At 38.7% G+C, this 26,870-nt stretch overlaps 2 protein-coding genes across 4 annotated transcripts in view; one reads left to right on the top strand and one right to left on the bottom strand.

Moving 5' to 3' along the window:
• The window catches only part of arhgef25a (Rho guanine nucleotide exchange factor (GEF) 25a), a 51,102-nt gene extending 39,594 nt beyond the window's left edge, over window positions 1–11,508 (bottom strand). The window contains exons 1-3 of one of the 3 annotated variants that reach the window (XM_042003470.1): window positions 11,331–11,508; window positions 11,016–11,217; window positions 9,778–9,916 (exon numbers count right to left, since the gene is read on the bottom strand). In XM_042003470.1, the coding sequence (XP_041859404.1) occupies window positions 9,778–9,916; window positions 11,016–11,111 (235 nt within the window). In that variant the 5' untranslated portion in view covers window positions 11,112–11,217; window positions 11,331–11,508. Of the gene's footprint in view, window positions 1–9,777; window positions 9,917–11,015 lie in introns of all 3 variants that reach the window. The other 2 variants (XM_042003469.1, XM_042003471.1) reach the window with 2 other exon arrangements.
• Window positions 11,509–16,761: 5,253 nt separating this feature from the next.
• Window positions 16,762–22,392, top strand: ankrd33aa (ankyrin repeat domain 33Aa). The gene is made up of 5 exons (XM_042004355.1): window positions 16,762–17,038; window positions 18,652–18,969; window positions 19,084–19,213; window positions 19,308–19,448; window positions 20,216–22,392. The coding sequence occupies exons 2-5, from the start codon at window positions 18,712–18,714 to the stop codon at window positions 21,037–21,039; spliced, it is 1,353 nt and encodes a 450-aa protein (XP_041860289.1). The 5' UTR covers window positions 16,762–17,038; window positions 18,652–18,711; the 3' UTR covers window positions 21,040–22,392.
• The last annotated feature ends 4,478 nt before the right edge of the window (window positions 22,393–26,870 follow it).

Here is a 26,870-nt window from a genome sequence, read left to right as displayed (position 1 = left end):
ACAAATTTAATCTGTGTTTTTCTACATTATTGGTCATTTAACTTCGAACAGTCATCGAATCTGGTGGTTCTACTACTTTTCCATCCTCTTCATAAAATGTAAACAGTTTGGACAGACAAATATTATCACCCACCTAAGCAGTGGGTGAGATGGTACTTTAAAAATGCTGCATTATGATCAAGAACACAATAGTGTTGACGTATCACAATATATAGAAATACATTATATGCTACATTCACTTGCACTTGGGCATCTGATGTTTAACCAGGGGAAGGTCAGTTTCACACGGAATATTTGTTAAAATTTTATTCTCTGTTCTTGGGGTGGCACCTTGGGGGCCAGTCAAATTTTAGGTTTGGCCCGTACACCTCTGTAGCACCACCCTTGGATCTGTGACATCTTCTTCACATATGTGCTAAGAATCGAAATGGTCATTTTACATCAGTAAGAAGAGGTGCATACATATAATAAGCAAAGTTTTATATACAGGTGGAACCTAACGTGTTGGAGTTACGTGCTGGCACCATCCATCCATCAATCCATGTTTTTACCCACTTATTCCAACGCAGGGTCGCAGGGGTCTGGAGCCTCTCCCAGAAACTACCAGGCTAAAGGTAATGTACATCCTGGACAGGTCACCAGTCCATCACAGGGCCCAACGACTCTACTGACACCCTTTAATGTTTTCTAGGGTATAGTTACTTTACTCAAAATATGAGTAAAATCAGTGACTTTTCAAAGGTCAGAACTAAAACTGGAAAAAAATTCAATTTTGTTGTGGTTATGAAAAAATAGAATCTTGTACAGCCTGATGTTACCTGGAAAACTATATCAAAACACATTTTGTTTCTCCTCTGACTGAATGGATTTCTGACCTTTTCACAGAAGCATTGGCCTCTTCACCACTGCCTGCGGCAGCACTTGCTACCTTAGTAACCACGCAGGCTGGTCTGACAGAGTGATGTTAAAGGAAAAGAAGTACCCTTTCCAGTCTAGCATGTTCTAATCACTATATTTGAGTCACATTTGAATCTCATTTGAGATGCCATTAGGCTATCAAAACAAACTGGCAGCAAAACTACTTGGTTTGGGTAAGAAATATTTTTCTTTTCACTTAAAGTACAGCTTTCCACATCCTAGCTAAGTCCAGGTTCATTTGGTCCAGAAACATTTTATTCTGGCCAGCCCCTTTAATCGTGAATAAGCATGTAGATAATGGATTTTTTTTCACACAGTTTCTTCTCAAAACAGCCTCACTGGAGTTGCAGTTTGTCAAATAGGTTTAAGCTTTGTTTTCCTCTTGTTCAGCTGGCATGTTTATGATGAATACAGGCCATGCAGACACAAATTTTATAATTCAAGTGAACATATTCAAGAGGAATTTGAGCTGAGTATTTGCTCCAATCAGAGTACTTGCTTAAAGCCTACAGTCTGGTGAAAACTCTACACACTAGCAATGAAATGGCAGGTGCATGGAGATGTATATACTGAATATGTATTTTAATTAATCAGCAATGTAACCGGATTTTTGAAACGGATAATTCTGTTTAGTGGTTTCCCAAATGTTTACATAGAAAATCATATTAGTGTGAGTTACAACACAAGTTTGCATGTGTCTGTGCGAACATACAGTACAGTATATCTTTGGGTCTGGTACCAGACATGAGTGTGCACATCATGAACAAGTTCATCTAGAAATGCTGCAAAGATGGTTTGATTGCCAGCATCATGGAGCACAGTAAGCAAGCCAAATTTGGATGTGAACTTTTCACCACAGAGTACCTTTTTATTTTTAGCCTGTCTTACAGATGAAATCAGACTCTGCTAAAATATGAGTAAGTGATACAGGCTCATTTAAGTAAACAGATTGAGATCAATCCCATACCAGCAGGAATAAAAACGGGTTTTAAGAAATGCTATGATATCCAGCCACTCAATTTCTGTCCTGCATATAACATTCTCATGCCTAAAGCTACTGAGCATATGACTCAGTGTGTGAGCTCATCTCAGTTTTGGAGCATGAATCAAGGCATGCTTCTTTAAACACTACAGTCCGGCTGTGTGTAAATCACAGTCTGATTACTACAACAAAGACAGGCACATCACGGCACCCACTCAGGTTCCTCTTTGGGGGCATGAATGGAGACAAGAGATGGCTGAGTATCGGTAGGCACCAAACCACCATGCACACACAAGTGCACTGTCAAGAGCGTCAGTGGTTGCCAGGGCTGTCTCTGCAGCATGCGTCTCTCCACAGTGACAGGGTGGTGGCATACTGCTGTCTGGACGTCTCTGTCATCTACAGGGGACAGAGCAAACATAGAGGCCTGGCTGCCTCGCACATTAGCTTCACAGGCATAAAACACACACAAGCGCAGTTTATTAGACCACTTGCTAACTTGTGCCAATATTTGTGTTTTTTTCTTCTCTCACAAACATGGAGATAAACCTGAGGCAGATATGACATGCACAAGAAGTGACAGATGTATCATCAGTTCTCAGGCTCAGCTAGCACGCCAGCTTGCCATAGTCACTACTTTGCCTCTCTACAAATACAGTTCTCCTCTCGCTCACTCTCTTCATCCCTGCCTCTCTGGTTTTTTTCCTTATAATGGATGCTCTAAGCGGCTGTGATTGAAGGGGCAATTCACCACAGGAATATTGAACAGCACTGCTGAATGTCTCCATTTGTCTGATGGAGATGCAGCTGCCAAATGCTGTCTAAGCACAGGAGCACAATGCAAAGAGGGCTGAGTAACAATAGTCATGACAACAGAACATTATGTTTAAAGACAAAACAAAAACAAGACAAAAAATTCTGAGGGGAAAAACACTGTAAATATAGCAAAGGTGGCTATCAGCTTTTAAAAAAAACTATAAACCATACACTGACTCCATGAATTCAAAATTTATGGTATGAATACAATGAATCTCTTCACAGGTCTCTAAAGTCAGAAGCAGTAGTGTGGTTTACTTCAGCACTTAACTTCAGGTTTGTAATATCTATATACAGGGTTCGATTTACGGGGGAGCTAACGGGAGCTCTGAAAGGCAGAGGAGCTTCCCTAAAGACAATCAGCTGATACTTTAAGAGGGAGCCCTAAAATTAATATACTTTCAGCTTACATTTAATTTTTCAATAAGGTTCCTGGTGTTTCTTGAAAAGGAATAGTATTATTTTGTCAGCACTGTGTTTATCCATTTTTTTCGTTAATTAGTCAAATTCTCCAAATGACATAGGTGATCCGTTCTGTTTCCTTCAGCACCGTGGACAGCAGCATTGTTTGTTGTGTGCTGTGAGAGCTCATACAAAAACCACCTGATACGCTTCTGTTGTAGCTGTTAAAAGAATTTTCTGTCCCTGTTTCTGGTTAAATAAGCTGCAAGTTTTATGGTAGTAACCCTATTTTTGACCACATTACATGCACTAATATATATGTACATGCACATGACTTGCAAAGTGATGGTGCACACCCAAAAATAAGGCTCCCTTGAAAGCCCTGGTGTAATTTAATCCTTGTCTATATAATATTTACTGATTTTGATTTTTGGTACTTTAATACTTTAAGTACTTTACATTAAACCTTTTTCTTTCTGATGTGAGCCCAACCACTCACTGATGAAAATGTGTGTAGTTGGGATTACATGATATAAAACAAATTATTTAATTTATCTTTTATTTGTTTATAAATGCCTTGCCCAGCCCATCTCTCATTCTTATTCCCCCTCACGGTCTTTAATATCAGCTGATCAGCTGCTTTTGGGTGTTCCAAGGACTAGACTGAAGCTCAGATGGAATGGGGCCTTTTCAGTAGCAGCACCAAAACTATGGAACAAGTTACCTCTACATGTTAGGCATGCTCTGACGCTGTCTTCTTTAAATCTCATTTAAAGACTCATTTTTTTCTCCATGGCGTTCAACATGTGAGTTGGTTGTATGTGTATTATTGTGAGTGGTGTTTTATCCCTGTCTTATATTCATCATGTACTGCACTTTAGTCAACCATAGTTGTTTTCAAATGTGCTTTATAAATAAATTTTGATTTGATTTGATAAGATCCCATGACCATTCACACACATCTGGTGTCCTAGACTATAAAATAGGCTATAAAGTAGCTTAAAGCAGCTCCACCTTCAGCAACAACATGCTCCTTGAGGCTTCAGCTTTATCAATCTGAGCATGTTTTGTCAGGGGAACTAAATACTCTTGCCCTGAGGTGCAAAACACAACAACAAAGGCAACAGCACAAAATCATTTCAGGAAAAAACATGAAATTAAAGAAAAATGTCAAAGCACTTCAGAAAACACCTTCTGTTTAGTAGTTTTCTGTTTCATACACATCGACATGTTATTTGTTGATTTCTTCTTGGTTTTTTTTTTACCCTTAAGGCCACAAACAGGCAACCTGACCTGAAGATGGATTTCTCTTACAGGAACTGCAAAAGATTATTCGAACACACTGGTCACATCTGACATGTAGTCCTCAGACAGAATGACAGATTCTATTCTCTTACTGAGATTCCTGTTTCTGTGCATCAGCCATGACGACTAACACTTACTCTATCTATGTCTCAATTTGGAATGAAGCCTTTCAATAAGTGAACACCAAAATTAGCCCTGCAGACATGTGCAAAGCTGTGAATGTTGAGAGAAATATGGAAAAAATGTTCCTCCTCTGGCTTCCAGGGAGAAGCGGGGGATGTGAGGTGAGGCTTGCATTAACACACATTCATCTCTCTTCTTTTATCTCTCTTCTTTGCTCCCCCGCTCCTTCCCTCTCTCTGCATCTCCCACACAAGCAAACACACACACACACACTAAGATGATTAATCTGCACACGTAGGCTTTTGTAGATGTGGAGAGCTGAAAAAAATCTATGCATGTACATTTACCAGACTTGACTTAAAATCGTAGCTGTAAGCTAGAATTCTGGTAAATATACCAGTGTGATTACTTTTATTTTAGTTGAGCAACTGAACAGGGATTTATGTGTGTTCACAGTGAATCTCAAGTGTGATTAATGATTATAAATCAACTTGTGCAAATAAACACATTTTGCTGATCTTTTCTTGCAAAAACTGTTCACCCTGGGGTAAACTTATTCTTAATGTACACGCAGTTCAGCTACAGGAGGAGCTTACATTCAAAAATAGGTACAATCAAGTCTTAGTTCAGCAGAATTGCAGTTGCTTATTCACAGTTTGTTCCCCAACCCCCTACTGACATTAGCCTTTCCTCACCCCATCAGCCAGCTGAAATCCTGCCAAAATATGCTCACTTACATTTCATTTTCCTACCTCCTTCTCTCTTGCTTTTCCCTTCTTAGTTACTCTCTCTCTGTTTTTTTCCCCTCCCTTCATTTCTAAGCTGAGCGCCAATTAAGGCAAACTGGCATTCTGGACAAGTAGTGGTGAGGGGGAGGGTTCTTTTGTTTTTTTGGTCTTGTTGTGATTTTTTGGACTGAGTTCCCATTATGAAGAAGAAGTAATGGTGTAACTGTCCTGTTCTTTTCTGCTCTGCAGAGGACTGCTGTTTTTGTCCAATTATTCTAACAGGATACGCAAAGGAGACACAGGTGTGTCACCATGTGTGTGGGTGCGTCTCCTGACTGGTGCCCATCAGTACCTCCCTTGACAAGATGCACTTCTCAGGAAACACAAGCTCTGCATTTCACTGAGGGGAGGTACTTGGCTTTCATAACATTCACAAAACTCACACACCACCCACAATTACAAGCATACACACTGAGATCTGAAATCATACAATGACATACTTCTTTTTCAATCCAACCTTTTTCCCAGCAAACCATGGATAATATTTCTAAATTAACCTTATAGGAATTTCCTTGTTCTACCTGATCTCTCACCGAAACACACACACACACACACACACACACATCTCTTTATCTCCCTGGGGCTGGATTGTGAACCTTGCCCTGAAAGCAGTACGGAGCTTCTGCTGACAGTGTTCAGGGCTTTGTCAGATCTAAAACGACCCCCAAAGGATAAAATGTTAATTAAACAAATGCCAACCCAGGTGCTACCCATGACATTACCTTTTGGAAAAAGTATTTAGAAATTGTGTTTTTGTAACACTGAAATTTGAGTCAAGACTGACTGGTGGTAAAAATCCTTGCATAGAAACTAATAAGGCTGTAAATGAGTGTTCTGATTCTAGCTGTCAGTGTATGTGCCATGTAAGGAACTATAGGCATTGATGTGTGTATGAATATATGCAGTGTGTATATGTGAGTTTGAAATTGCATTTAATGTATGTGATTCCATTATGTGCTTATTTAGTTTTCTTTTAGGTCACTTACAAATCAGTCAGTCCTTTGCTCTGGAGCAGTGACCTGCACCTTTCAACAGCTTGAGTCTGAACAACTTCTCTTAAACACAAGATGAACTTTACAAAAATCTAAATCATGTTTGAACCCAGAACAGGATTTTTATGGGACATACAGATATCAGTCTGTCATCGCATGCTTATCCTGTACCAGGAAATACCACATAAGCATTGTCCTCTGAAAGAATTATCTCCAATCTTATATAGCATCAACAGTTTTGTTACAGAAATTTTATCAAATAACAAAGGAGAGACACTGCTTGTAGTTAGGGACCTGCTCTGCAGAGTTATCAGCTGAATCTGCAGTTTCCCTGTGGATTTGCAGAGCTGTATATCAAATTTAGCTGATTTTTATCTGTCTTTACTGTACTGGTTCACTCTAACTAGGCACATTACATATTTAGTTACAGCAGGCAGCTGCTTTCCCTGGGGGAAAAAAATATATAAAACATACAACCTATTACCGTGCACGCCCGTCTTATGACCAAACAAGACCCATGCAGGTAGCTAATGTTGAACAAAGTGAACTGAACAGCTAAAGAGCCAGATATTTCCCTCTAGGGGTGGTAGCAACAACAACAACAAATAAATAATAATAACTGAAGTAGAGTTGATAGTAGTTTTACAACACATTCACCAGGAATAAACTGGACTGGTGTTCCATAAACAGGCTGTGGCTTGTGGCCACATCTGTTTCCACTGACCCCAAGTAACCAGAAATATCAATTATTGCCTGTTAAATACACAAGCTTAGGAAGTATATAAATGTTGACAGTGCAGCAAAAATAAAATCTATATAGTGAGGGAAGGTCTACTTCACAGAAAGGTTCTGACCTATAAGTCAGAGGTTCAGATAATGGAATAAAAAGAAGGGTTTGGTCAAAACATCAGGGGGATTGGGTACATTGTACAACAGATATAAAATATCAGTCCCTCTTATCATAGCAGCACAAACAGTACTTGTGTTTGTAATGTTTAGGAAATGCTAGTACCACAACCTGGCCACATGAGGGGTTATTAACACACATAGAAAACATTACTACTGATGTTATTGTGTTTGCACTAATTGCCTGCTTAAATGATCTATCTAAATTACAATAATTACAATAACATGCCAGGTGGATGCAAATAACACCACATATCATCTCATTTGCATTTTAGTAGATATTTTACTAGACATTGTAGCTGTACAAATACACACTTAGAATCAAGCCATTCACCTTACTTAAGTGATTACTATCCAATTTCTGGGTGCAGCTTCAGATTGATCTCTGTCCATTTCAGGTCAAGCACAAACAGTTCAGGCTCAGTGTCTTTTTTTATTCTATTATAAGTATTATTATTGTATTCTTGTTATTCTGAGGAACTTGTTACACTGAACATCGGGTACTCTGGATAACATGTTAGAATAAACACTGTATTTTTCACTAATATCTCAAGTTCCATAACTCGTGCAATTTTTTTTTTCTTTTTTTTCTGTTAGTCGAATTTTCAGTGGCACTTGAGCACATTTAAAATTCAAATTACTAAGATGTGGGGGTATTTATGGTCGTGTTAATGTATGGTTGGAAATCAAAAGAGCAGAAAAACATATGGAAACAAATAAGATTTGAGAAAGAAACAATCAGAAGCTCAGTATACTTGCAGGTGAAGCCAAGTTTTGAAATACATATTTAAAGCTTTCACTGAAAACACTGCTTAATCCAAAATGAAAAGACAGATATACTGTACATATGGAAGGAGAAGAAATAGGAGAAGATACGAGGAGGGAAGTAAGTAATGTTCACTGATAAGAAAGTAGGAAGATGAGCAAAGTAAGGTCAATCTGAGAGGTAAAAAGGAGGTAAAAAAGAAAAGGATCTAAATCATGGAGGCGCACTGTCCTGTGATTTCTGGGAAGCCACTGACAGGCATCTTGTGTCTAATTCAGAACAGATGGCCCTACAAACCATGTCTTAAAGAAAACAGGTCCCATCCCCATTTCTTCTGTTGTGCACATTTCTAAGGTATATTTAATCATTCCTACATTATATCTAAAAATCACTATTTAAACTTTCTGTGTGGCATCTATTGAATGTAGTGCAACAACAATTCCTCAACAGGAGACCAGGAGTCCACCACAATGCAAAAAACTAAAAAAAAACATCAATAAACATGCACAACAGCCCAAAGCATTGATCTCTTGTCTCCACACAACTTAATTCTGATACACAAAGAAATCATCATGCAACCCAAAGAACTGAAAATCAGCAATGGCACAATGCCAGACACCCCAGGACACCCTATAACCCATTTTGCTAGGACAGACCCACACACTACCAAGGTGGTAACTTTCATTTTATGACTGGTAGTCAGGACTAGGACAAAGCTTGCTGCTGTGGTTCAGATGTTTTTCTACCATGTTGTGCTGATTTTCCATCCAATTTCCCATCCAGAGGAAATTGGGCTATGCAAAAACAGTGGAGGAGAGCAGCTTGTCTGGAGCTGAAATCAACAATCTCCTTTTTGGTTATCTTCATTCTACACAGTCCCGAATAATGCATTACTGTTTTATTTTGCTTTTGTGGACTGAAGCAGTGACCAAAAATAATATTTGGCTACATTAACTTCAACAGCATATCCAATTTAAGTAAGTCCATTATAGATAATCATTACTGACAGCTTCCTCTGGCCTCATTCACACCCTTTCTGTACTATACTGCTCTGCACAGAAATTAGTGGGCCAGCCACATGGTGCACACCACCAAACCCCCCATACACACACACACACACACACACACACACACACACACACACACACACACACACACACACACACACACACACACACACACACACACACACACACACACCTTCTAACCAAAATCCAGATCCAGCTACAAAGCTCCTTTTGTTCCTTTCCACTCAAGGAAAATGGCAACACACGCAAGCCTTCCACAGCAAAATGAGTATAAGTTCAACCAACAGTGATGGGGCAGAAGGGAAAAGAAAGGCAGCTGAACATGTTTTCATGTCCCATCTGGAAAGTATTCCTTGTGTGTTTGTGTGGGTGTGTGTGTCTGTGTGTGTTCACAGAAGAATTCAGTCTCCTTCTCACATATTTATGGATGGTGAATTATAGCAAAGTAATTTACTGCCATCAGTGCAAATAGAGGATGCAAAGGGTGGAGTTTAATAAGAGTAAACTACCAGCTCAGGTGCCTCCAATCTGATATTTTCCCTGACATTATTACTGCCTAATGACCACAACCAGATATTGCAGATTGGCCTGTTTTGATTCACATATGGTCAACAGGCAAAAACAGGCTGAACTCAAAGCAAAGTCCAGCAATTCGCTAAATATTTTGCACACACACACACACCAATAGATCCAAGAAGGTTTACCACTGTGACTCCTATTTGAGTCACAGAGCAGTTCTTTCAGGTCTTACCTGTTCTGTCACTCTGGTCTGGGTTTTCTGTAGCTGTCGCCTGTCGCTCCCACTCCTGTCCCTCTTGCTCCCATTGGCTCTGTACAGGCCCCTTTTCTTCTTCGCTTGATGGGAGGTCCGCCTCACCACCGTCTGAGAGCTACACACAGAGATGCCTTTGTCAGCAGTGGAGCCCTGATCTCAAGGAGGAAGTGATTGTAAGATTGTGCAGAGCACTTATGGTCACATAACCACAAAACATTATACCAATGGCTGATTTTTTTTCCACAGTTCCCTGCATCATTTTCATCCTTCTCTCCATTACACACGAAACAAGAATGTGATGGAAATGAGGCCCTTCTTTTGCCACAGAACGTGGATAAGAACAGCCTCTCAGAAAGCAATTCCAGTTTGTATTTAAAGCCCAGCAGCACCAAAGTATAGGTTAATAGAGGCAAGTAGACATATCTTCCCTCTGGAGAATAGATTATATTTCACATCTTTCTGTTGGGGGATTCAGGGGTGGAATACATCAAGTAAAACGTTTTCAAAGTGAGCTTCAAAGAGAACTGCCATGTACCCTATGGCACATACTGACCTCTGCACATTTGACTTCTGTTGGCAGGTGTGTCAAAATCAATGTGCTGTGTTCCACTCAAATTAATTAAAGTATGGAGACTTTGCAGGAGAGACAAGTTTGAAGTGAATTATTAGAATATATTAAAAAGTTAGTGAGTTGTTTTAACCAATGTGGCTGCAGCTACAATCATTTTAGGAAAGGTCCCATAATGATCTGATATTTTCTTTTTTGTTTGAATGGAGCAAAATACTGAGCTAAATGGAGAGTAGAAAGAAAATTAAAGGTAAAGAGAAGAGAATGAATTTGCAAGGTTGGTGTGAGGCATTTGACCAGCATGACTTTGTTTATGGTCCAAAGTTTTAATCACCACCACTCTGCTTCCTCTTCCACAGAAACATCCAAAATTCCTCACAAGCACTGAACAGAGACTAGAAACTCTTCCACACACCACTCTCTGCCTTTCTGCCATGACCACTTTAGGTGTATGGCCAAACTTTATCAATAAAAGAAAATACATGGGTATGAAATTATGTGGGCCAGAGATTAGCTAAATGTCATGCTCTGCAAGACTGAAAAATACCTTCACATGTGTTGCATGCTTTTTGAATTTATGGCATGATGCTTTCATATAAACAGACAGTGAATACACAAACTGACCTACTACAGAGTTACAACTCACCCATTCCTGATTGGGTATGGCCACAGAGGTAAGTACATCAGCCATGGCTCCCAACATCTGGTCAGTGCGTCCTTGATTCTTCTGCAGAGACTTCATTCTTTCCACCACCAAACAAATGTTTCCAACTGCCGCTACGACCTTCAGTCTTTATCTGTCCTTCACAGCACACTCTGCCGTAGTCTGGAGCTGAACCCACCACGTCCTAAACTGACACACAGGAAACTTTATGCATTAGAATAATTGATCCAGGAAGAGGAGGGCTTTTGTCTGGCTGGACTTGAGAGTGTGCACTTGGACAGCAGCCTAAGAGCTCACCTCTCTCCCAGTACAGACAGGTGAGCGTCCTTATGGCTAAGTCCAGTTAATGTTCACTTTATGCTGTCAACAGAAGCTTCTCCTGGAAATGCAGGTAGATTTTCTTGGGCCTCCTTTTGAGTTCACAGCAGTCAACTCTCCTCTTTTTTTCATTCATCTAAATTTTTCTGGAAAGATGGTCTTCTTCTGTCTTCTCTGAATGCTGAAAGGGAAAGCAGTGACAGAGCACCTCACCCTCCCAGAAATCCTCCTCTCTTGTTCTTCATTGGCTATAGAGTACTACCACCCCCTCCCCAAAACCTCACCTCCTTCCATCTCTCTCTCTCTCTCTCGTTTATACTTTTCTTCCTTTTTTCCTTCATTACCTGATTTCAAACTTATTCAGGACTTTATTTAGCTTACTCCTCTTGTCTTATTTTGAACTTATATCATTGCACCCTGTTCATTCTCTTCATCTTTTCTTAAGTCTCAGGCAGTGACACGTGAGTGTATGGACTCTTGAGCAGTAAAGGCAGCCCCAAATAAGGTATGAACACACAGCCCATGAAGCTTAACTATTTAAGAGAAGGTCACCAATAGCACACACATCATAAACAAAAACTTTTACAGCTGATCTACTTATTAATTAAATCTACAATCTGCTGCTTTGCGGACTCTTAAAAGACTAATTGCCATTAAAATCAGAATTTCTGCTGCTTTATTTGTCGAGTTTGATACAGCAGAGAGGGCATGTGAACTGATAAAGATATTATGTGTGTATGTTGCAATGACTATAAGAGCACTCCACACTTAGGCAAAATTTGGGCTCCATATTTATGTAATACTGCATTTAGTCACTGAAGCCTAAGAGGTGTTTTCCAAGAAAAGCACATAAATTATTCAGCAAGCTGTGTGGATGGTTTTTAAAAAGTGGCTTGCATTACTTCAACAAAGTAACCAGAATTCAGCCATTTGCTTAAAAGAAAATTCACTGGCTTATTTTTATTTTTTATTTTATTTATTTTATTTTATTTTCTGAGGGAACCAAGGCTGAGCAAATTAATTGAAATATATAATATTGGACCAGAGAGGGATGATGATTTAGGAATAATTAACAATGGACAGTATTTCTGAGCTGCAGCTGACAGAGAAGTTTAACGGATTAAATCAATACTAATCGAAGGTGAGTGTTTACTTTAGTTGACTAAATGCACACACATCTGCAACTTTCACTTCTAAATTGCTACACATGGAGGCAGTTTACTGGACAGAAAGGATAATCCTGTGTTTTTGCAGTGTTGTCTGTAATATTCCTTTTTCATAACCACTAAACATTCTTACAGTGTAAAACAATTTGAAGTCTCTTGTGCAAACCCTGCATGTTACGTTTAGAAGGTTATTAAATGATAATTCATTTAGGTGTATATACATGCAAATCCTCAGAAGAATTGTTCTCAGTTTTGTTATAAACATACAATTTTTTTCCAAGACAGGCGTGTTTGTAAAAATTTTCTCTGGTAATGTTTGTGTCTTCATCACTAGTTATGTTTGATCCATGCTTCTCTTTAATTTCTTAGCTGTAAATTTCTCTTTGACTGGATGAAGTGGCAGATGAGAACCCTTTGGGATTGCCTACTTTTTTCAGGCACTTTCTGGATAACATGACTTTAAGTTTTTAAACCACCACTGAGCCAAAGTGCAGGCTGAGATCCTCACTCTGCCCTGTTTTGGTCATATCAGAGTCTAGGCCAAAGGTGATCAAACATCCTCCACAGTCTAAAATCTCCACATCCTTTAAACCTGTCCTGCAAAAGGGATGCTATGTTTGTGCCTTCATTGGATAGTCTCTTTCTGTTTTATTTTTACCTTCTTTTTCTTTTCTTTTCTTTTTTGTTTTGTTTTGTTTTTTAAATGTATACTCCTACAATCCAATCTAATTCAGACAAACATAAAAAAATTATCACCTTATCAGAGTCCATGCAGGTACCCTGAAAAGAATTAAATGCAAAATACATCAAGATACATGTCATAGCAGAATAATAATGCCCAAATAGGGGCTGGGTTTCAGTTTGTCACTGATAGTGTTATTAATAGCAGAGACACTAATCTTACAGTTCTAAACTACAGCTAATTTTATAGAATATGATTTTTGCTTTTATCCATGTTTTTGGACTGTACAAGAAGACAAAGTACCTGGAGAGAGCCCACACTTGCAGAGGAAGAGCATGCAAATTCCACACAGTAAGGCCCCAGCTGAAATTTAAACCAGGAACCCTCTTGCACTGAGGTAACAGTGCTAATCACCAAAGCACTGTGCAGCCATGGTGATTTTAAGTTAAGTTCACATTTCAAATGTAATATATAATTTCAGATTTAATTGTAAACTGTCTTCCATCTGTCAGCTAAACTCATTTTATTCTGTAGAAACTGGATGGATGGTAAATGGACTGTACTTATATAGCACTTTTTTAGAATTATTGACCATTCAAAGCACTTTTCCACTTTAAGTCACATTCACTCAATTACACACACACACACACACACACACACACACACACACATAGAGCACTTCCTAGGAGTTATCTATGATGATCTTTTATTCACTATGGCGGTAAGCACTGGAGCCAGTCCCATCTGACACCAGATAAAAGGTGTGGTGCAGAAAACTGTCTATTACAGAAAACCATGAACACACACAGCCACTTCTAGGATCACAGTAACCTACCATATTGAAAATATATCCACTGAGATGTGGACAGAGAGAAGACAGAGAGGTTTGCTCACCAGCAGGTTTGAATAGAGTGGCTTTTAGTGACAGTGTTAGCTATTGCTCCATGGTATCTTAACATGGCCTAGTTAATCTTATATATCAAAATAACAAGTATTAATTGGGTTTGCTTCCTCTTACCTAATTCTTATCCAGTCCATTGAAAGTTTCATTCTGTGATTCAGTTAATTCTTGCTCTGAACAAATCATCTACTTCCTATGCAGCTTTTCTTAACATCATCCATCCTGGGCAAAGCATAAACATTACAAACATCCACTTCCCATTGTAATACCCTTCCCACACCAAACCAAATCTCCTTGCCTTGCATGGACAAGTAAAGCACTGCTTCCTTCCTGTTTCCTTTCATTCACCTGATTCCTTGAGGCATTTAGATGCTTTTAGACACAGAATATCAGAGGATTTATATTCAATTAAATAGATGGAAAATAATATAGCTCACAAAGTCTGAGTAATGTGCTGGTAAGACCACTCCAGCATAGACTGCCAACAGTCTAATATTAGCAGAGCACATGTCTGTCTTTACAATCAGTCACTAAGCTGGCTAAACTTAGTTCACTGTGTCCCAAGCCTCTTTCCAAGTTATTTTGCTTTGCAGCTGATTTCTGCTGGGTACTGGGGTGTCTAGGGAGAAGTTGAACAGTATTTTACAATGATGAGTGAGTGTCTATGTGAGGAATTTTCAAAATAGAATAAAAAATAACTCTGACCCTGAACTGAAAGTTGATCACTATCACAATGTGGGAAACAGAACAAAATGTCCTCAAAGTCTTACACAAGCTTCTGAATTATCTGTAAAGTCTGCAGGATTTTCTTAAAGAAATGACTGATGGTGTTGCATTTTGACATAAACACAACATTTGCTTTATGTGCTTTGCTGCCCTCATCTGGTTCAGCATCTTGACCATTCTGACATTTCTAAATGACCAAGGAAAACTTCTAAAATACACTCTTTATCAGTACCCCACCCTGTTGTGGCAAAGACTTCCTTTTCCTCTGTATTTTTTTTTTCCTGTAAATTTTGTTTCTGTTTTGGTCTCACAGGCCACATTCTCTGCCCCCCTATTCATGGCCTTTTTTTTTTACTTGTCTTTTGTTCCATATCAGTAAAGACGCTAAACAGCTCAGAGTCTTGTGTTTAAACACAGAGCATCGCATTTTGAGTAATGGGGTTGATGTGGTGCTATAGATCAGATCCAATGGTTCTCAGCCAAAAAAGGTAGCTTCTGATAAGGAATTGCCTGTGACATTTAATGGGATTTAGTAGGATTATGATCTTGGAGGTGTGTCTGCTTTAGATGGCTGCTATCAACAACATGTCTTTGTGTGTTAGCTTCTCAGATCAGAAAAGCGGCTATAGCTCAAGATCAAAGTTAAACAGTACAAAACTGGTTCTGAAATGATATTTGCACATTAACAGTGCTAAAGAAGATCACATGACAGCATGTTGATAGAAATCTAACATGCAAACAAAACATAAAATCTAAAGCAGCCAAGTGCCTTGTGATAAGTTTTTCTATATATTTGGAAGCAATATGAGCAGCATCTTCAGGCTAGTATGTGAGCTGTCTGAGTATTTCACTGCATGATATCACATAAACTCACTTCATGTTGAGTTGCAGCATTTCCCAGTTTGATCAGAAGGGGACAGTGTGCATCCCTTTAACCCAGACGAGTAGGTGCATAACACAGGCCACAATTAAATGCATAAGCAGTCTCAGCTTGGGCCTATCCCAATTCAATATGAGTCTTAATCTTTTTATGTGACTTTTGTTACTAAGAGACTGAGTCACTGTGGCTATGAATAAACCCGTTAACACAATATTCCTGTCCACGTACAGTATTTCACCCTCATAACAGAATGGCTCTGGTTACAGTTCAGACAGGGACACCCAAACCAGCTGTGTATGTTAAACAGTTTGTTTCTCATTATTGCACAATAAGTCTGCTTGAGAATAACTTGTGTTAATTGTAGATTTGTTACCTGACAGCCAAATTTATAAGATAATTAACTCTGACAATAAACGTACTGAAGCACAAAATATTACACTCTCAACTCCCAATTTACATTTAACTAAAAATGTAATATAAAGAAAAAGGAAAAATAAAAATCAGCTTTACTGCCCTGTGATGTAAGAATTCAGATTCTGCAAATCAGCTGTTCTTCAGCAGCAGCTCAGTCTGTGCATTATAACTTTGTATTTGTGTGTGTACATTGACTTTAGCACTTGTGTCTCTGTGTTTCCAAGCAGAGCTGTGTGTGTCATCCCTGCTATGGGAGCAATTACCACCACGGCCCTCTGGCTAAGAGTAACAGCAGGGTTAGTTTGTTGTCCCAGCACATTGATTTCCATGGAAAAACAGGCTCGACACTGTCTCCCATCACAAAGACATACTGGAATTATTCAGGCAGGGGTCCTCAGCAGCATAGCAGATTTGGGAGACATAGCCTCACTGATTTAGTCACAACGCTTTTGGACAGCTTGAGGTCTTCTCTCACACAACAGACGGGCAGTACAGAGCTGTGGATGGACAGATTCTGAGAGAGCTGAGGAGACAAGTGAGAGAGCAGAGTCAGAGAGAGTAGAATAACTCAACAGACTGAGAGCAGGGGAGCAAGGTTGCTGCTGTCTGTTTCTTCCTCTTAATCCGTAAATCTTCTGTAATCAGGATGAGAGGGAGAGAGCACGTTGCCTGACTTAGGACTGCAGAGTCTATGTTGGGACTGGGCTGATGAGGCAACCTAAGTGGCCAGTAGGAGAAATGGAGGGAGGGGCAAGGCTGGAGGTGGAATCGGTTTGGGGAACTTAGCTTGAACCAGGTTCCACTAAATGCAAAGAAGAAGAGTGGAGTCCAGCGTTAGAAGATGGTTTAACTACCAAGTGCAAATTTAAAACCACTGAAAAACTGAAGAGGACTTTACCCATGGCTGGACTTTTTAGGGTGAGATTCTGAATATGTCTGTATATAAGATTATTTTCTTTTGTTATTGTTGTTGGTTTCTTTTTTAACTTTGCCTTGGCAAAAAAATGGCTTTTTTTTAACATCTTCACATTTAAAAGGCAACTGAGACAGCTCATACCCAGGATTCAGCAGAAGATGCCTGGCCAGATTGCAAGGTGTTGCTCAGCAGGAAGTGTAGGCCAGAGTTAAAGTACATGCCTTCTGTACAGAGGGAGGAGGTGAGAGGAAGATTTGCATGATATTAGTATTCATTCTTCTGCATGGCAAAGTGCTTGAATACAAGCATATGTTCGTGAAATTAAGCAGTTCTACCTGACATTTCCCAAAAGCTTTTTCAAAAGATATTCTTACTTCACTAATCTAACATTAATGTTACTGTCAGCAGGTCCCTTACCTGAAAGCTCTTACAATTTTTGTCACAATTAATATAACATGGACATTTCAGTTTTATTCTTCAAATATCAAGAATCTGTCTTGAGAAAGAGCCTGAACCCTGGTTTTCCAGTTGTTCTTAATGCAATGTTTGTTTTGTTTTTGTTGTTTGTTTTGTTTTTGTTGTTTGTTTTTTGTTTGTTTGTCTTGTTTTGTTTATAAGTAATTGAATATTTACTTAAAGAAAAAGATAATCTGTAAAAACTACTGGATCCCCGATACACTTGTTTCAGAGAGCAGTGTGACTGTGTTAACACACCATAGCAGATGTTGTCACTGGACTGGCCCCCATTGCTTTAGGCTCTATATGGCCTTTTTCAACCCAGTACACTTCTCCCACTATGCCTTGATTCACATTACTTTCACAGACTGAGCTTCCTCAGGTCCACAGCGTCTTTTGAATTCTGTTATGTCTTTGTAGATGAGTGCTTTTACACACTCAAAGATCCAGATGTCTTAAATATACTGAAACTGCTTTATTTTTAATTAAATTTCCTCTCTGTTCTAAAACAGGTTAAGGAATTGAAACAGAGAGCAAACAAAAAAAAAGTACAGTATATCATATAGGGGTGTTACCTTCCGTGTAACTCAGATACTTACGGATCAGCCGCTCTGACAGGAGGGCTGAAGCGTTGTAAAGCTCCTCATCCTCTTTAGCCATCATGTCTTCTGGTCAAGAAACAGCTTCATCCCTGGTCCAGGTCACAAAACCTATATAACCTAAAACAAATATTTTTACACCATGTATCAGGATGAGCTTGTATTTTTTACACCACCTGGAATTTGTTATTTTATATAAAAACCATGTGGCCACTCAGCATGGTATTTGTTTATTCAGATTTAAAGCTATTCTTTTATCCATATACTGGGTTTTGCTTCCAAAAATGTTAACACAATCAATTAGACTGGACATCAACATGTGAGCTGTACCTATCTGTTGACTACCAGTCTCTACAATCTAATCTGAAGAATAGTATGTGGTTGGGACATAGCAATGAAGAAAAAGAAATATAGAATATGTATTCTGGGACCATGACATGAACTTAATGAGTTTTTGTTTATGTGTGTGTGTGTGTGTGTGTGTGTGTGTGTGTGTGTGTGTGTGTGTGTGTGTGTGTGTGTGTGTGTGTGTGTGTGTGTTATTGATTTTCCTAATCAAGATGTGGGTGCCATGCAACAGTTTTGACACTCACGTGTGATCCCATACTGAAGGGCTACCAATGGCCACTGCAAATGACGACCCACACCTGGGCTCTGGCCCATCAGAAGACTCTGAGCTCCTCTTGGATGATTCTGACGCTGGCAGTGTTCTCTCTGATGACTCAGTACTTCCTGAATATGAAAGAGCCCCGAAAGATAAAGAACCATGCAAAACACTGTACGAGGCCTGTGCAAGGAATGAAGCCGCATCCCTGCGCAGCATCCTGGAGAGAGGAGTCACAAAAGATGAAGCTATGGAAGTGGACATTAATGGCAGGGTAAGACACATTTCATTTCTCTATTTACTACACAAGTGAAGTGTTTTGATAAGTATATATAATTATGTAAAATATGCACATAAACATGTTTATATCTGTCTTGTTCCCCGTTAGACTGGACTGATGGTGGCTGTGGCCAAGGGTTTTGTAGACATTGTCACTATGCTGTACAAATGTCCATTTATAGACATCAACCACCAAGACAACGATGGCAACACGGCCCTCATGATTGCTGCTCAGGCTGGTATGTCTAAGAAAGTTCACATTGGCCTGTTCACATCTAATGTTACATCACTGCTAGAATATTAACATAAAGCTGTCCTTTTTTTTCAATTCAGGCTTCATCAACATCCTTAACTATATCCTTAACTACTATTCTGGCGTGGACCCAGAGGTCAGGGACCCCCGCGGCTTTACTGCCCTCATCAAGGCCGGCCTGCAGGGTCGAGAGGACTGTGTGTCAGCGCTGCTAATGCATGGTAAGTTTGGAAATTTAAACGCCTGACTAGATTAAGACTCTAATAATGTCCCTCGCCTGGACTTCATGTACCAACTCCAACAACATCAAATGGTTAGCAAGAAAACCAAAAGAATTTCCCAGTTTAATAAATTGGATCACAATTACTTTATGATCAGGGACAAGGAGACCAAAAATTCTGTATTCATTGCAGGGCAAGTCAGGACATCTGTGAACTAATCTACTCTTTTTTGGGGCTAAAGGGATTAGACCAGTTTAAACTGTACGGTAACTCATTAAGGATAGCACTAAAATACATTTCTACCCATACTCTGTTTAAAGTCAATTATGTTAATTATGTCAAAGACAGATTTGCAACATTAATCCGGACACTAAATATATTTAAAGTGTGGAGCATAATTGTGTGTATTGTTGGCTTGGATTACATTTTTTTACAATTCACCAAGATTATTGTTGCACTCTGGTTAACTGTCTTTGTCCAATAATTGGTTAAAACATTAACCATATGACAACAAAGCAAATGTGCACAACTCTGGCCTCACACAGGGCATTGCCGTCTAAGTGCAATTCAGATTATGCCCTGTTATGCTGTAAGATGGCCTGATTTGTTCCTGGAAAATTGATGTCAGACATCAATTTTGTTCTCCAAAAGCGACCACATGGTTGACTTGTTATGAAGTTGATTGCTTTGCATTCCATAGCATCTATGAAAGCTGACTTGGTTCTTGTCTCCACTGCTTAATGCTATTTCCTACTTTTGGTGTGCAGGTGCAGATATGCATGCAATGGATCTAGTACAAGGGAGAGGTCTTAAGGACTGGGTCCTTAGAACGGGAAGGTTTGAGACTCTGAACAGAATACGCCGTCTGCAGGCTCATCCTATTGCTGAGCAGTTTTGTGAAAGCTACAAGCCTGAGTGGCCTGAGCTGAAGCACCTGGTAGAAAGAGCCTCTGCTCCGAAGTCAGCCAGTCAGAAGTTGAGGCAGCGCTTAAAAGAAAGCCTTACTTTCAAATTCCCACAAGACCCCCAAGACAACGGAGTTATGGACCATATGGTGCGAATAACCACAAGTATTCACAGCCCGCTGATAGCGACTGCTTCACACCCACTCTGCCCCACCAGCCCCCCCGAAATTGGCAAGCGACGGTTTGCTGTACCTGAACTGCTTCAAAAGCACAGCAGCAAGGAGCTGGAGGAGACCACAGTGTCCCACTTTAACGGGACCATCACCTCAGCATCTCCCACAGCTTTGTCAGCCACCTCAGTATCTCTGACCTCTTGCTGCAACGACCCAGAGCGCAGAGAAAGCGTGCCATCAGGTGGCGTGAGAAGCTTCATGCCCCGCAGCATGGCCCACAGGAACAGCATCTTCCCATCAGGCTGCATCCCTAAGATTGAAGTTACAAAATCTGGGGAACCCACACCAAAGAAAGAGAAAAAGAAGAAAAGGCAAAAAGGCTACCTGGAGCCTCCTGTCTGGAAGTATAAGGAGGCCAAAGAGGAGAAAAAGAAAGAGAAGAAAAGGTTGGAAACGGAAAAGGAGCAAGATAAAAAATCTAAGGGGTCCAAAAAGTCGTCAAGCAAAGACTGAGTCAGATTGCTCTTTGCCTCAGAAAGTTTCACTGTGATAATGCCACGCATTAAAGATGTGACTGCTGTGGCTGTAAAGGTACTTGGAGTAAGAGACAAAGGAATGTGTAACTCAAAAAAAGTCATGAATGAGATTTAAACTTTGACTTGGTATAAAACTGAGATAACTGGAATAACTTGCATTAGCTAGTTCTGATCTGTTTATGTACCACTTAGTCTGGACATGATGTTAACCAAATATACTTTGACAGTTTCATATCTCAAGCCTGGTGGATCAAAATGTTTTATGGAGTTGCAGTACTGATTGCAGATGCCTGCAACAACTTTTTATTTTTTAAACCCTGTATTTTTGTGAGGATTTTACCAACCTGTGTTTTGTGAATAACTTAAAGTAGCGTGCCATCATGGTATTTAACTTGAAGATAACCAAATAGCCAATAGCCAATACTGTATATATGTTGTATTTGATCAAATGCCTTCAGAACATTCACTCATGTCAGAGTTGTTCTAAAACTATGTGACATTAACAAGACAAAGAGGCTAAACTTATTCAAACTACAAGCTTTTGTCTACACTCAATCTTCAAAGGTATTGTTGGCTTTTTTTTTTACATGGCCCAGCTTTTAAATATTTGAAGCCCATTTTTCCTTACATAATTTAGTATTCCCCCAATGCAACACATAGCATCTAGCAGATGCCCTCACATCTTTCTGCTGTGTCACACAAAAGATATTTGCAAAATACTGGGAAAAGAAACTGAGCCATATCTCTGCAAGATGTTGTCTTGTGCTTAAAAAAAGCTTTTCACTGCTCTACACACACGAGTCCTCAACCTGCCACTGCTTTATGTGCTTTGTTTTGGTTTTGGACCTGTTCTTGGAGACCATAATTCTTGCTTTATATTTTATATACATAGAAACCATAAAAGACCTCACATCTGCAGAGCTACTTTTGAGAGAAGCTATTTATACATAAAGTTACTCAGGGAAATTGAATGATGGGCATTTTAGTATCAGGGCAATAAACATCTAGTATCTATCAGGATAAAATCTCTTAAAATCAAGCTTGCACAGGTACATTTGTAAGAACATTTTATTTGGAGATCAATTTACTACCCATAAAGACTAGTAATAATGATACATGCATCAGACAGCAATACATACATCAGTGATGACCAAATATATTTAATTGTGTTCTCTAAAAGTATTTATATGTACTTAGATGCTGTTCTCATTAAATAAAAAAAAAACATGTGGTCATTTTAAAGAGGAAGCAAAAGACTTGCAGATGATCTTAGTTTCAGGTCATCTGCATTTTTATCAAGTGTGAGAGAAATGAAAATCATGTTCTTACGCAAAAGCATGAAATAAATCAACTAACCTCTGCAAGAGTGAATGAGTTTGTTTTTATTCCTAAACTGAAAATATCTGATGATGAGGCACTTTATTATTGTGTGTGGTAACACAACAAGATTAGAAGGATTCTTCTTAAGGTTACATCATGAAACATTTTACTGTTTGATTTTGTGAAAACACATTAAAGCATAACATATACCAAAGTTCACCAGTTCTTTGCTGGCATGCACGTGACAGATTAGCAGTGTGTCTGCCATGTAACCTTGATTACTCTTTCACTATGAAGTTACTTAAAGCTTCTAAAGGCAGCTTATAACGCGCAGTGGCATGGAGTGGCATTTAAACCCTAGTCACCAGTAATCTTTTAATCCACACCTTACACAACATTTATCTTTCATAAGTGGTAGGATAAAATCAAGAGTGTTAAGAGTGTTTCTAAGAATAGTTTCTACGGAGTCAGTTCAGCTGCATGTATTTCATGTTAAGATTTAAACTATATGTGGAAGTCACTATAGCAGCTAAAAACAGAGGAAAAAAAATGTTTTTCTGCTCATGTATAAAACATTTTTACACTTTGGTTTAAGAACTGTGGTTGACTTCCTCTGCACAGAAGGGAACTCAATGACCTGAGTTCAGCCTTAAAATAAATGCCTAACTAGGCTTCAATGTTAGACTTTGAGCATCTCTCTTGAGACTCCAGCTATAAGCACATACTGTATATGTATACACCTAAAAATGACTAATCTGTATAGATTTTTATCTATGAATTAAGTGCAGTGTGTATTAAACTTAGGGTTCATGTGCTGTGGTTTGTCATTTATAACTAATATACCTAGGAAAGGACAAATAAGTCTTTGTCAGCTATTTGCTTTTGGAAAACTGACTAAATAAATTAAAAACGTGCTTTGATATATTATGGAACAAATGGAGACTGTCAAGATTAAGTGGGTCTTCAGATCACAGAGATTAGTGGGGAAAGAATAAATAAGTACTGATATTTCTTTCAGGAAAAAGGAACAATTTGATCTCTTCTCTACATGACAGCTGATGTGAGAGTTCCCAGCTGTGTGTGCAGCCATAAGCCAAAGCAAAAAGATTACAGAGCCTGAGAACAAGGAGGGAATTTATATTACAGATATGAAGACATCTCTCTAAGGCTTTACTGAATGAAGTGTTGTCCCCCAGTGTAGTCGTGCTGGCATCTAAGACACAACTCTGTATCTAAGATGTTCACTGGCTGCCAGGATGACAGAACACTGAGCATATGAGCAATATTGCTTCTTACTCAGTATAAGAGGGAGGTGGGGCTAATAAGCATTGTGCATTGACCTGATGTACTTAAACTATGCATTGAACATACAGAGGAGTACATATAACTATTTCAGTTTATTTAAAACATTTATTAAGTGTGGGGAAAAAAAGGTTAAATCATAATATTATATTAGTTTTTGCATTGTGAGGCAGAGATATACTGATCTCATCAGTTAGCACAAGTCTGTATCTCAAGGTAGAAAAGTGAGGTAATGTGGCATTACAATTTTCCTCCCGTTCAGCATTAGAGAAAGCAAAAGGCCTGTCCAGTATATAGGAAATTTATCATTATCACAATTACAGAAAATTGTAAAGCAAACCATTATATCCCAAAGGCATTTTAATGAATAGTATCAATGAGTATACTCCAGTGAGAAGAAGTTCTGCTTTTGTGCATATTCTACAACTAAACTGCACGAGCACAGAAGTGGAAGTGGAATGTAGCCCTCCTGTTATTAGCATTAAATATTTAAGTATGGCAGTATTAAATGATGATATTACCTATTGCATGTTTATACTGTGTAGCCCTTCTTCCCAGATTTAAGCAGTATATCATTTCTTTACATCTGTAATGCTAAAGAACAGTCACTTAAATTAAATCTAAATTCAACAATGCTTTTGGCAACCACTGGAAAGCAGAATGACCAAGAGACTTGACCAGCTGGGTTTGAACCCCATATCAGACCAAATGGTCAGTCAAGCAGATCATCATTAGTATTGGTTCCTCAATAATTCCTCAACTTAAGCAATGGCAGGCATGAACAAGAATCCCTGAGAGTCTATGTGCTGAGAACTTGAGCTAAGTTCCCGGTGCTAAAATACATGTACATCTCTTAATTCTTCAGAAGAGCTATTCCTTCCTTTCAGTGAGATTCTCCTATGAGATTGATTTCTTATTATAAGTCTGTGTCAACTCAGTGTGACTTATTTCAGACCTGGCTCACACAATTAACTCATAATCCGCATTGATCCTTTCATTCACAAAGCTGCTTCTAACATTTACTTGGACTGCATTCAGCATTACCGCGGATAACTGTGTTACCTGAATTAACATTGGCAGTGTCCGTGCTGAAAAGCTGATTTGTTGTTCACAATAGCAAAGAAAAGTGCAGCACACATGTTCCACTCAGTCTTATAAGAGAGAACAGAGATCACTTATTATTCACTTGACAACAAACTGATACTATTCAATGAAAGCATGGATGCACTAAATAACGCACACTTTGTGCACTTTATGAACAACACTGTTGATCTGAAACACATCCATGTGCATTGAGGAGGATTTGGGGTATTCAGGCAATGAGAACAGACTTCCGTATAATCTTCCATAAAGCTCATAGCAAAGCACAAAGTCCTCAGACATGACAGCACATAGATACTTACTGGTTGAAAGTTAGCATGACTTGGGACCAGCATTGCCAGGTCTTATGAAAGAACAAGCAACCAGCGCGATGAAAAAATGAACATACAAGTGACTTTGCCATCTTAAAAAAAAAAAAAAAAAAAAACAGAAGTATAATACTCTTCAAAATGCACGACTACTACTACTACTATTATTCTTCTTATTATTATTATTATTTTTATTTGTATTATTATTTTTTTTATTGTTTATTTTTTTATTTTTTTATTATTATTATCATTTTTATTATAGTATCATCTACAAAAATATCATTACAATCCAAATTGTCATAATTATGATATTAATAGCTATTCTAATAAACTATGGGGGAAAAACTGAAAAAATTAAGATAAAGGGAAAAGTAAAACGGTAATAACAATAAAAATAACATCAGTAAAAAATAAATGTGTTTCACATTAAATAATAATTATATTCATTCATATTATCATCATCATTATCATCACCGTAATAATAATATTTCTTTTGGGGGTGGGGGAAGGATGTTAGTGGTGATGAAAGGAGGGTGGGTACCAGCTGTGAGCATGTACAGCATCCAGGGCAAGGATAACAAGCCCCCAAATGATATGAGTTTCCCCATGTATCTGTTGTAAAACATGCCACAGCTAGGAGAGGAGAGAGCCAACTCACACCCCTAACTAACTAACTAACTAACCATTTTTTATCACACAAAACTGAAATGAATAAAAAATATATGTGATATTTAGTTCTGATAGGGTTACACAGATCGACATATAAACCTAGAAGCCTGTGGTAACACGTTTTGATGCAGTAACCAAGGAAACATGGCTATGGGCACTAGTTCCTGAAAAAAGACTGTTGCGTTCACATTTCCCGTTCCACATCCTGGGGTCATTGCTTTATTGTGGACAGCTGGGAGAGAATAATGAGGGCTTCAAAAAAAGAGCAGGGCAAGCCCAAATAAGCAACCACACATAAGACAACAAGCCCAAAAACCCACCACTGGTGATATTTGCAAGCAACTTCACAGAAAAATAAGCCCATAGTAATCTTTTACAAAGTGAACTTGGCATCACTTCTTGGGACAGGACAGACTATAACTGATTTCAGCGTAAAGTGGGAAAGACAAAAAACTATGAAGATTTTTATACAGGAAAGTCACCAAACAATCTTCCATATTTCATTTAGCTGACTTCTGTTTTCATGACAAAGTAACTACAACAACACCAACACGAACATGACTTGGCCAAACTTTTTACAAGCGTTGTATACATTTCTGAAACAGTAACCTGTTATAACATGCATACAGCCACATTCATTTTGGTAAAACTTTGGTTTAAACTTTGCCATTCGTATGAGACTGGCATTGAACCTCAGGGAAACGTGTAACTGACCTACACTACTATGATAACATTGCCTTTATATTGCTTTGATTAACTCTCACTACTATTGTTGCTTTCACTGTCAGCCAAAGCAAATGTGTTTTCGTTATGAAATTTTTTAAAAATCCACTGTGTATTCCTCAGCTGACAGGCGATGTTAGAAACGTCAAGTGAAACTCACCTTTAACTAAGTGAACATAAAAACATAAACTATGGTTGCTCCATGTGAAATTCTCACATTTCGGTTTAAAACTAGAAGAGTGTGGACATTCACCTGAGAAAAATCCCAGAAGTCTACCCAGTACCCCCTACATTTTCAGCCTTCTGGATCACCAGATTCAGATGTTGTAAGCTACGCAATTGAAATTTTCTATTTGAAATAAAGCCCAAAAGTAATCCAACATGC

Source organism: Melanotaenia boesemani, chromosome 13 (assembly GCF_017639745.1).
Source record: "Melanotaenia boesemani isolate fMelBoe1 chromosome 13, fMelBoe1.pri, whole genome shotgun sequence".
Lineage (NCBI taxonomy): Eukaryota > Metazoa > Chordata > Actinopteri > Atheriniformes > Melanotaeniidae > Melanotaenia > Melanotaenia boesemani.
This window is presented reverse-complemented; position numbering and strand designations above follow the sequence as displayed.

Coding starts and splice junctions, on each gene's coding strand:
- ankrd33aa (XM_042004355.1), top strand. CDS start 18,712: ATGGCCACTGCAAATGACGACCCACACCTGGGCTCTGGCCCATCAGAA. Junction 19,214..19,307: donor CATGATTGCTGCTCAGGCTG/GTATGTCTAAGA, acceptor TTTTCAATTCAG/GCTTCATCAACATCCTTAAC. Junction 19,449..20,215: donor GTCAGCGCTGCTAATGCATG/GTAAGTTTGGAA, acceptor TTTGGTGTGCAG/GTGCAGATATGCATGCAATG.